This window comes from Urocampus carinirostris, chromosome 11, assembly GCF_059441175.1.
Source record: "Urocampus carinirostris isolate Australia breed hairy pipefish chromosome 11, RoL_Ucar_1.0, whole genome shotgun sequence".
NCBI classification, from domain to species: Eukaryota; Metazoa; Chordata; class Actinopteri; order Syngnathiformes; family Syngnathidae; genus Urocampus; species Urocampus carinirostris.
The window spans coordinates 29788171-29800466 of record NC_142359.1 but is presented as its reverse complement, the minus strand read 5'-3'; the positions used below and the strand labels follow the sequence as shown (position 1 = coordinate 29800466).

The following is a 12296-nucleotide window of genomic DNA, read 5'->3' as shown; positions in this document are numbered from 1 at the left end:
ATGCCCTTATCAGTATTTAGATCAGAATCTTCGTAATGACATTGCGAGTTGGCTATACAACGTGCCAGTTTAATGTCTGACAATATTCTCGCAGCCCAGCCCGATAATAACATCAACAATTTGGTACCGTGACTAAAACTAGTGTGATGATGGGATAGGACCTAATACCTCTTCATGTGATGTTTGTATACATAGTGGTCCAGTGGATAGGATTTGACAAACTCCACGATACGATTTTGCTTGCATACTCATCTATTCTTATGCAATTATATGCAATTGTAATCAGTAATATATTCTGGCTGATCAATCAATGCACAAATATGGTTCTTTTTAGATTGTTGTGCAACCCTAGCAGTAGTTTTAGTTCCGTGCACCTTATAGTCGGGTATGCCTTTTATATTAAGAAATAAACCATAAAAGACTATTTTGGGGGATGTGCCTTATAATCAGTTGTGCCTTATAGTGCTGAAAATACGGAAAATTGATGTAAAAAGAGTATGCTTGTTTTTTTAAATGTGCTGCTGCAAATGTTGTCTGTGTTTGTGTGCAGAGGGCTGCACCTCATCAAATAGGTGACACCACTTTACCCAGAAGTGACCCCAACCTCTCAGCTCCGGATAAAGGTAAAAACAGCACTTGACTTTGCATGGCTCATTTTTTTTTCAAACTTATTTATGTAGTTTAACATGTTATATTGTACATGTGTTTCGTTATATCATATATATTGTTAATTAACATTTTGTTGTGAGATACTGAGTTGCTCAAACTGAATGAGGTTTATTATAAAAAAAGTTCAAAAATTAAGTAGCTTGGACGTTCACTGTAGAAGGAAAAAATACATGCAAATATAATTAAGTAGAATAATACATTTTCTTATTCAAATTATTAATTCATTTTCTGCATTAAATTATTGTTGGTAACATACTGATTAAAGGAATAACCACAAACCTGTCTTTTTTAATCTTTGTTTTCTTCTTAAGTTCTTTATACAACAATAATGATTAGTAATATAATGCATCAAAGCAAGTGAGTTGTTTGAGAGACGGCTCTCTTTAATGAGTTGAGCCGAAAAAGCCCGTTCTCTAAAAAGAGACGGACTTCCTTTCACTACATAACTACCTCATGAAATCCGAGGCGGCAGATGCATGCGCATAGTAGCATCAAACCGCTCGCTTCATTTGCAACGGAAAAAAAACGATACAGAGATAGAGGCTACCGCGGCAAACTCTTTTGACCTGATTGATTTGCCGTTTCGTCATAGTCGGTGTATACCGGATGGTACCCATAATTGACAAATTTGTGTTTTTTCGTACAGATTTTCTTGTACGTCGTAAACGTCTTAAAATGCATAATAAACGTACTTTGTACGGCAAAAACGTACAGGTTGACAGGTATGGCAATGGCACAGTAATATTGGCCTGAGGGATAGATACCTAGGTTGATATTTAGCTGATGCCTTTTGAACTCCATTACACCAGATAAAATAACAAAATGGTATGTGATAAGTATTACTTATATGTAATGTTATGTTTAAATATCTTTATAAATATACAGGTAAAAGGAAATGTTTTACTTACATCTGGTACGTGACTAGAGCTGGTACTGTGGAGCAGAAGTAAGATCAGGCCCAACCTGACCCAAGTTCACGGGTATTAAAGCCTGACCTAGCCCGAGCCTGACGAATTACCTTGATTTTTTTGTGGAGGGGGTTTGCTCCCCCACATGAAACAGATAGTACTGGTTTGCCTTGTTGCTAAAGGACTTTTCATTTTGCATATTTTTGTGTCTGTATTCAAATTGTTTATGTATTTTCAGGAATACATAACTAGATGGTTACTTCAAAAGTAAACAAATGATTTAAATAAAGTTACATAAAAATATAAATTATTCCATGCAATAAAATAGTTTCATTAGATTTACATGTACAAATAAATACATACATATCAAAATAAATTAATGTGAAATAAGGACTTTCCCACCGAGCGACTGTCCGGACTTTTTGTAATAACTATATTATCATTGTAGAAGTCCTTTGCATTTTCGAGTATTCAAGTTTCAAGTATTCAAGTTTTGAGTATTTTCAAACCACTTTATCAATACATTTTATACTTAGGTTATCAAACTGTTTCAAACGTTTAATTTAGAGTTTGCAGGTCCACATTTCTGTTTTGACATTGACCAATTATACGTCCTACAATTGGACACTGACCCATACAAAGCCTTTTTTAACTTGTGCGTTATGGGGTGTTATTAGTGGTCTTCCAGCTTGGGGCCTTTTTAGGAAATGCCAGATTGAGGCTCACGAAACTAACCGATGAGCTGTGTGCCGCTCATAATGACTATACAGATACAAGTGTTTTTACATATACATTAAAGCAAATTTAGGTTTGTTAGAAACATGCACTTCTTTACAACAACAATGAAAAAAACGCATACATTGCAAAAAACAAGCTCCTTTCATCAGCGCCTTAACGAACAAAACAGGAGCACCGCGTGAACTAATTAGCGAAGGCAGCGGAAGCGTCGTCTGGAGGCGAGGCAGGCACTTTTTCCTCGCCTCCATCCCGCAAATGAGGAAGCGATATTCGCAATATGTTGAAAGTCGACACGTTGGGGTACGCTCCGATGCAATTTGCAGTAAGAGAAAAGGCGCTCGATCACGTCGACGGCGTGAAACGACGCCTTCGAACTGCGAAAGACAAATATATACCCTTTCGTGACGGAGTGCACAGAAATGATTGTATGATTATTGTTTGTTATCAGAACAATGTGTTTTAGATATTCAATCACTGACATTTTAAAATAATTTCATATGGTTTTTATTATGTTTTGTGGATTACGGTTTAGCTACAATCCGGGTTATATTTTTCATTATTTCAATTATACCTTAAAACGTTATTTTACTATCACTTCCTTTTAGATGGATACTGTTAGTCCACTAAATGATCTGATTTCATTATGACTTATTTTTGTTTTATCTGTGTGCATTCCATTGTCCTTTTATAGTTTTTCAAACTTTTCTCATGTTATTTCATCGTTTACATTCTTCATATTTAGAAATGAAAGTTTGTAATTCATTTTTAATATTCAAATATCATATCACTAAATCTGGATTTCTTTGTTGCTTCTATCTTTGTGCTTACTGTTTGACATAACATTTTTAATTTAGATTTTTTTTGAGTGTTGTGTTTTCAATTATACACTATTATGCCTAAATATTATGCCTATATCTCGTATTATGTATATATATATGTATATATATATATATATATATATATATATATATATATATATATATATATATATATATATATATATATATATATATATATGAATGAATGAATGAAAACTTTTATTTCGAACATAAAAATAAAAACAGGACAAAAACAATGAGTCAACAACAGAATAATGTCACATAATAATATAAATAATATATATATATAAATATACACACATATATACAGTACACACACACATATATATATATATATATATATATATATATATATATATATATATATAAAGACGTTATACTACAATACATGTGCCTGTGTTATTTTCTACCTTTAAATTTACTTTAGCTTTAAATTTTAATGTCAAATAATTATTTTTTATGAAATGAAATTAAATGAAATTAATGCAACTATGGATATAATGTTCTCAAAATGAAACTATTTTTCTCAGAGTAATAAAAAAAAACATTAAAAACATCAGATTTTGCTATTCTTTTTGTTTTTATCCTACTTTACTTCAATAGTTAGAATAATGTTTTTTATTCTTACTATAATAATAGTAATACATTCATGAATATATGATACGTTTCTCAAATTCTATTAATATTTTGGGTATTTACTCACACTATTGTCACAATGGAAATATTCAATACAAATTACAACTGTTGAAGGGACATTGTGTATTATTTAGCACTACCTAGCTGTAAAATATACTTAATTTTTCATTTAAAAAAAAATTAAATTAATTTAAATAATAAGCAAAAATTTATGACAGAATACTCATAGATCGAGTATTTTGCATTCATTTTACAAAACACGAGTCTCTTTAAGAGGGAGCTGAACTAATTGTCAGCCATCTAGCTGCTACGGGTAGCCCCAAAAGCCGAAAAATGTGGTTTGTTACCTTTGAGTCTCCCTAGTTTATATTCTTCCATGTGCTTTGTAGTAATCGATTTTGGTTGCTCTGCAATATAGTTACATCTTGTGGTCAAATAATACACACTGCCCCTTTAAAAGAATACCATCTTACCAACATCTCCTTTGCATGATATTGTTTGCATCAGATTGCATGTTTGTGCATGCCATGTTGTTGTTGTGGTTGCCTTGGTGATTGTGATGTTTGTGCTGTGAAAAGTGCGAGCCACGCCCAGTAGCTGGAGCCTGGACAGCGTCAAAGAGGGCGTGGCTTCCTTCTCTGACCCTGTTGGCAAGCTGCTAGTCCCTCCCATTCCTCCCCGGCCTCCCTACACAGGTATTCCATTCCATTGCACTTCACATTGTTCTCCCAATATCCCGACTAAGCTGACTGCCACATTACATTCATATAGAAGTGAAAAAAGTATAAAGTAGTATCAAAAAGGTCTGCAGCGTCTGTACATGCATTGGATATTGAACTCGCTAGACTGCCAGTTGCACAGTCAGCAAGCACTATGCCATTAGACCTTATCTTACGATCACACTATTTTTACTCACTGTGCCTGGAAGACTGATTTGCAAAGTGTATTCTGATATGTTAACCAGTTTCCCCAGTTCACCAATGAATGTAAGAGAATGGAGAAAACAGAAAATATTTCAACCCAATACGATACAAGCTCTTTTACATATGCATACATACTAACCCAAGAGATTATTGACGCACTGGTGAAATAATAGAGACCTATCAGAATGCACTATGCAAATCAGTGTTGTGGCACAGTGAAAATAATGTGATAAGCCCTAATGCGTTTTTGTCAATTGTACCACTGGTGGTATAGTGGTTGTGTGTTTGCTGGTTCGATTTCCGTAGAATACATTTTTGGTGAATACTGTCAGTGGCACACATTATTACATACCGGTATGCATGGAAGCTCTTACTGTAGTCTTCATTTCATGCGCCTTATATATTAAAAATATGTGACAAGAGACTATTTTGGGGTTTGTGCCTTATAATGCCGTACAGTACAAAAAACAAATGTAAGAAAGTTCCAGAAGTATTAAAACAATGAAAAGTACTAAAACGTATAAAAAAGAACTGAAATGTTTGAAAAAGTACCAAGTAATATGAAAAAATATGAAGATATACAAAAAGTACTGAAAAGTGAGAAATGTACTAAAAAGTATAAAATAGTATGATTTTTTGTTTTCAATATCCTGACCAAGCTCTATTTGCCATTTTATTTATGTCACCAGTCCTTTTGATACACATGCTTTTGAACCCTTATTTACTTATTTGGCCTGGCAGTGTAATTGCCACAGATGCTTGTGTCACCTCTTCCTACCCGCTCTGGCCTTGCTGCAAAAGGCGACAACAGCTGTTGCGCATCCAAACAGCGTTTAAGGTCGCCCCGAGGACCGGCACGCCATCGGCGGCCATCGGCTTCATTCTCGCCGGAAAATTGTTTTGCGATGAGTCACGCTGCGTCACGGCGCAAAAGATTTGAATGTGCCCTCTGTTTGACTCCTTTTCTGCCGCTTCTCCCTACGCAGGCTCTTCAGCAAAAAACATGAGGTCGCAGTCTCCAATTCTCACGTCCAGGTCGCCGCAAAAGGTTGGTTCTTTAAAAAGTTTCCGGCACTTTATCTGTTGAAGCCCCCGTGTTTTTCGGATGAAATATCCTTGAAATATTCTTAAGATAAAAACAAAGATTTACAACATTGTCCTCCATAAACGTGCAAAAATGATTATACACAAGGCAGGATACTGTGATCATACTAATATTCTATTTTTAATCTAGTGGATTTTTCCACTTCCCAACTACTATTCCAAGTGAACAAAGATATACTGCCAAAGAACATACAAGAATTATTCACACAAAAAGAAGGAAGCTATAAATTCAGGGGATATAGTAACTTTAAAATCCAACCAGTGAGAACAACCAGGAAAAGTATGTGTGTGTCTGTATGTGGAGTTAACCTTTGGAACAAATTACAGGATGAGCTCAAACAATGTCCAATAATTCACCAGATACAAAAAAAAACAATATTGGCAAAGTACAGAGAGGAAGAAAATGGTGTCTGAATGATATAGCAAAAGGTAGATGTAAGTAAACACTTATAGTTATTGTTATTAATATCATTATTAATTTTTCAAAAATTATTATTAATATTTATATCATTATAATAATAATGATTATTATTATAACTGTCATTGTTATTCTTGTCATTATTGGTCACTGAATGATATTAAGTGATTGCTAGAATTATAAAGGTAATATATGGGGAAAACTCAATAAATCTGGTAGTATAACAACAGTGATGGAAGTATTGATGGTGATAGTTACCATATGTAATGTGTAATGCATTTGGCGTCCAAGGCATCCAAAAAAAACCTGTTTCAATTACAGAATAGTGTGCAGTGAGGTAAGGCGCTTTGTTTGGGGTGTCTATAAAAAGTTAAAAGTAGACTTTCTTTCTCTATTAAGTATTTGTTAACAATGCTCTACTGAGTTCAAAGAGCCTTTTGTCTTACTTTTAGTAGCGGTGCTCCTGGACTTGCAACACATTAGAAAGCAGAAAAGCCCCAAAAATATGTAAAACGAAGAAAATCTCAGTACTCGATAAATGAGCTGCGTTTTCCACCTTTGAATGATAAATAAATATCTGTGTAAACAAAAAATACGATTTTATTTACCTTTGTTGACGTGACTTGAGCTGGTCGAGTGCAGCAACAAGTATATGACAAAGTAGGACATATCGGTGACGGTGGATGAAACTAAATAAGTGATTTTGCTTCTCCCTTTAGCATCACTGCAAGCTTTGAGACCCATAACAAATAAATACAGTTCAAAAATAGTACAGTATTATAAAGTATTAAAGTATTAAGTATATTAAACTATGATTATGTATTAAAGTATTATTCTAAGGAGGTGATTGCAAAGTATAGAAACCTATGACAATGTGTAACTAATGCCTTCCAACCCCCAGTACCCCTGAAAAAAATAAGACAAAATAGTATGAAGTAAACACTACCTATGTGTAATATATGTGCATTACCATTCAAAATAAATAAGACCTGCATCGCGGATGCACAACACATACAGTCTGTCTTTTATAACAAAATGTGAGTTAAACAAGACTGTAAAAACAGAGACAGAGATGAACAATGCGGGTGGATAAGAACAAAAATCAGTGAGAGCAGAGCTCGACCCGTCCCAAACGTCATGACTGACATTTTAGGCCCCTGCCAAAGTGTGGATCGGGTCAGGCTTGGACTAATGCTTAATATCTTATCTCTAGGCTGAAAGTGGCCCGATAGCAAGCGCTCACACCCCACCTCGGAATCTGATCGACTAAACAAACAGCTTTCTCAAAGACTGAGGTTATGGCACACTTCAGGATTTTTTGTGAAGGCTATTGAATTGATTTCTGAACATAGCAACAACTGCTGGCTGGAATGAGATTGATTAAATGTTTAAATATGAAAACACACATCTGGAAGAAGCGCAACCTTGGGAGAATCAATGCAAGGAAGCTGACAGAAAGTTTTGAAATTTTAGAAAGCTTTGAAAACAAAATCTTATTACATCAAATGATTCAGATATGTTTTAGGCCAGCTGAGAAGGCCTTGCAGGCTCACTACTGTTGTACTGTATACCAATCCATATTAGAAAGTAACCAAGTACGTTTGTCCCCTCCCCTGCCAGGCCACCATGCCGCCCTTTACCCCGTCCCCGACCGAATGCCACTCCACCAGCCTGGTGTCCAACTCGCCCGTGCTGTCAGGGAGCTACAGCAGTGGCATCTCGTCCCTCAGCCGCTGCAGCGTTTCGGAAGCGTCGGGCACGGAGCTGGCACCCTGCGAAGCACCGCCACCCACTGCCACCACGCCCAACGCTGGCCCTGACGAACCTGTCCGAAGGGAGAACAAGACGCCCCCGCCTTACAGCGTCTACGAGAGGAACAACCCGAGGGGCAGGCCTGTGCCGCTACCCCACAGCCTGTCCATCCCCCCGCAGGCCGACCCCCCGGCTCTGCCGCCCAAACCCCACCAGCTGCGCACAGGCAGCATGAAGCTGGACGGGACGTCGGATCCCCGCCTTCCTAGACCAAGACCTCTGCCCCGAAAGGTGTCCCAACTATAGAAAGGCAGAATCGTGGTGAAAAGGAAGAAAGGAACACACTGGCATTATTTGCACTTTTCTACCGGGCACTCAACTTGGAACCCCTAACCCCCAACTCCAATAAAAGGACGTTTTTTTTTTCTAGTTTTTATATAGCTTGACTACCTGTGTTTACACTTCAAACAACCGTTTTTATAGCGTTCCTCATTTTGCAAGTGTGTATATACCGGATTAGGATTGTTTGCCTTAACAAAGCATCGAGAACCCTGAATCTTGCACGTTTTTTCCTATTGTAACAATTGTACATTTGTACACTGTATGGCTCAAACGGTGCTCAAAAAGAGCATGCACTTTGACCAGTGTCCTTAAAAGGACATTGTGTATTATTTAGCGCCTCCTAGTGGTAAAAAGCGTATTCTATTAAGAAAAGCTAAACAATAATAAATAATAAACTATCACACAAAAATGCGTTTTTAAATACCCTTAGTCAAAATTTGTTTTTTTATTTTACATAACATGAGGCTCACCTAAAGGGAGCTGACATTATTGTTCCTCATCTTGTTTCTAAGGGTACCTCAGAAATCCCAAAATTAATAACTGGGTAAAAAGATGTGAAGGTAAATGGTCCAGTTTGGTCACTTTGAATTCCTGTAGTTTGTATTCTAACTCGTGCTTTTTAGCACTCGTTTTTGGTTTCACTACACAATACAGCAAAATCGAGTTGTTAAGTATTACACAGTGTCCCTTTAACAAAAGAGCGATAGCATACTCAAGTGAGCAAGGGTACGACAAAAGGGCCATTTCCTTAACAGGGCATTTTTAGCATCTTTAATGTTTAAGAACCAGCAACTTTTTTACTCTTTCAACAACATTCATTTGTTTAAAAGAATAATGATGAAACCAGATATTGATAACTTTCCTCCACACAGTGCAAAAAAAATAAAAATAAATGCAATGATCACATTCCTCGTCATTGGGAATTAAAGACTAACATCCGTAGACTATTTTTTTTTAATCCCAATCAGCTTTGCACTTTTCAATGAAACAAAAATTGGGACCAACAAAAACAGTGATACCTCAGTATTCCATTCAGAATCTGTGTTTTAACACTTAATTGTTCAAGTACGCTAAACATATTTTCCCGTTCGCAGCAGTGGTATTTATTTTTAGAAGTTCTTATGTTTTCTAATACACACAAATAATAAATAAAACAAAATAACCATAAATGAATATAGAAATGATATCCCCCATTTTTAACATGTCTTATGCCGGCCCCCACTGGAAGTCGAACAGAGATAATGGATCATGGCTGCAAGGGGATGAAATCATTTTAGGCCGAAGGAAGAGAAAAAAAGCCGCCAAGCATGACACAGGTTTTCTCTCTGCTCCTAATCTTAAAAATAGTCGACTAGGGATAATGGATCGCAGCCACCAATGTGCATTTCATTTTTTATGCGGGCCAGTACGGTATGCCTCTTGAGGAAAGTGGGCTCTGTAAGGTCCCCGCTTGCAGCAATATGCCATCGGGGATAATGGATCACAGTTAAATGAGGTCAGTTCACAGCCGCTAGGTCCAACAAAAAATCCTCTGCTGGCAGTAACATGCGATCTGTGATAATGTATCATCTTTCAACCAGCAATGTAATAAGGCTGTGCAGTACGAAGCGCGAAGTAGTAAGGGATTAAAGCATTCAGCAACATTTTTTTTTTTCTCTAAATTTCTTGGTACCAATTATTATGGGCAATAAAAGGCACTAAATTACAAATTCTCAACACCTTTCTCTTCGATTTCTCTCTTAAACTGATGCTACCCGACCAGGCTAAGATGGCCGCTCATCGCGTTTCAAATGTGTTCTGATTTTTTTGTTTCAACATTTGAGCAAAAATGACTCATATTTTTCAGTTCAACACTTATTTGTTCGAGTACGAGTACCAAGGTATCACTGTATTGTCATTTTATGCATGATTCGGAGCCAGGGCTTGTCCTTGACAGATTGCATGACCTTCAAGGAGTGCAGGTATTGTGCCAAAGTATAATGCACAATGGAACGCTTTTATATTTTGAATAGTGCCAAGAAAGCGAGAAAATGTTTATGTCAGCACAGAGTCTGAAAGGTGATTTTTGAAGATCATTGATAACTTGAAGCACAAATATTTGATGGTGTTATAAACAAGTACAGTAGACCCCCAAGATATGAAATTAATCTGTTCTGAGGTGCGGATCGCAAAGTGAAATAGCCATATAGCCGGGAATAAAAACCTGTGATGATTAGCTCCAAACCTCTGGTAACTAAATGTTATATGGTAAGTAGCATTTATGTGTAATAATTGAAAACCATTATAAGGAAATGTGTGACTCAAGCTGGTCGGGTGGAGTAGCAGGTGGATGCAGAGGGAGCGGAGGAGAGGGCGGGTTAAAATTGAATCTTACATTTACGTGGATTTGTATGCCCTTAGAAGATTCTCCTGCTATGATCACCTCCTTGTTTTTAATATTAATCCCAATGATCAATTCATTACAGCAATGCAACTTGGCAAGGGCAGTACTTGCCTTTTTCACATTTCTTGATAATTGCAAGCTTCATTTCCACGGTTATCACGTTTTAGGATCTACAGCTAATGAATACACTAATAAATACAGTACTGTATCCTACACTTGCAACGTATTTACAAAGCACACGCGATTCTAAACTGAATGACAAAACAGATAGTCGTTGTGGGAAGTACCCAATAATATATCAGCGTCTCCCTAATGCAGTGATGCAAACCAATAGCAGGCCAGGATTTTATAATATATTGACCTATAGCAAAATAATTTGTTGTAAATGTCTTGTCTTGGTCAAAATTCTGTAAAGAGGGACTGAAAAAAACCCATCTTATTCCACACCATAAAATGTAATCATAAGGCGGGGATGCCGTATTCCGGGGGTCTACTGTACAATTATGTATTATCCATCGAGCAGAATAATTGAAGCAGAAATCAAGAATAAAAGGCTTAGTTCGTAAGTGATGTTCATACAACAAAACACACTGTCAAACATTCCTCAATCAAAATTCTTGTAGTGCATTCTGGGAGAATCGGTCATGTTGGGGGAAAAGGGATTAGCTTTGGTGTTGGTATGTTTATTTTTATTTTTTGGGTGGTTGTTTCAGTTATTGTGATTTGTTTTGATATTTTTACCATGAATCAACTCTGGAGAACCTGTAAATTATGTGATGAGATTAATGTATAGTACGCCAAATGTTTAAAAAAACAAAAACAAAAAAAAAACGTGGATGGCAATTTATGTAAATACTGTGTTTTTAACAAAATGTAGTTATAACAATTTACAGCTTTGAATGTAATGTTGGAACAGCAAATGATGATTATAAATGTGCAAACTTTTATGGGTTTTGTGAGTGTTAAAAAATAAAAGAGAACAAAAAGAAGAGGTCACGTTTTAATGGTGCCCAACACATTTACAAGTTCAATAAACTACCCGCTGTAAATGTTGCCTGTTGTGTTATTAAATTAATTGTAATTAAATGTCAGTTGACTAGCGGCTACTAAGAAAAAGTGGACAGAGCAGCAAGCATATTCCTAATTAAAAGAAAGGTAAATACCTTGGTCTTAAAATGAATCTTAATATTTTACCCAATTAACTTATGGTATAAAATATTTAATTAAAAAAATACCCCTTATCAAATAAATTCAGCATGCTGATATCTTAAGGTCATATCTTATAACGTATTGAAAATATTAAATGGAAATGAAAATGTGTACACAGTATACATAAGTATACATGCAAACACACACAGATACATACTGTACATACATAAAAAATTGTGTTTTTGGTCAAAGTCATAGAATAAACATGAGACTGTCTGACCTTGAAGTATGTTAATACAGATGAGTTCAAAATTAAAATTGGCTGCTACCTACTTTCCTGCCCTAAAAGATAACTTAAAATTTTAATTCATTATATACACCCCGCGACCCTACTGAGGATAAGCGCTGCAGCTAATGAGATGATGATATATATAT

The 12296-nt window shown here is 36.1% G+C and overlaps 1 protein-coding gene across 1 annotated transcript in view; it reads left to right on the top strand.

Annotated features, from left to right (window-relative positions):
* dock4b (dedicator of cytokinesis 4b) overlaps positions 1 to 11761 on the top strand; it is a 151962-nt gene extending 140201 nt beyond the window's left edge. Inside the window, exons 48-51 of the mRNA XM_088346703.1 lie at positions 551 to 623; positions 4369 to 4485; positions 5700 to 5761; positions 7856 to 11761. Coding sequence (XP_088202829.1) covers positions 551 to 623; positions 4369 to 4485; positions 5700 to 5761; positions 7856 to 8293 — 690 coding nt within the window. The 3' untranslated portion in view covers positions 8294 to 11761. The remainder of the gene's footprint in view (positions 1 to 550; positions 624 to 4368; positions 4486 to 5699; positions 5762 to 7855) is intronic.
* Positions 11762 to 12296: the final 535 nt, after the last annotated feature.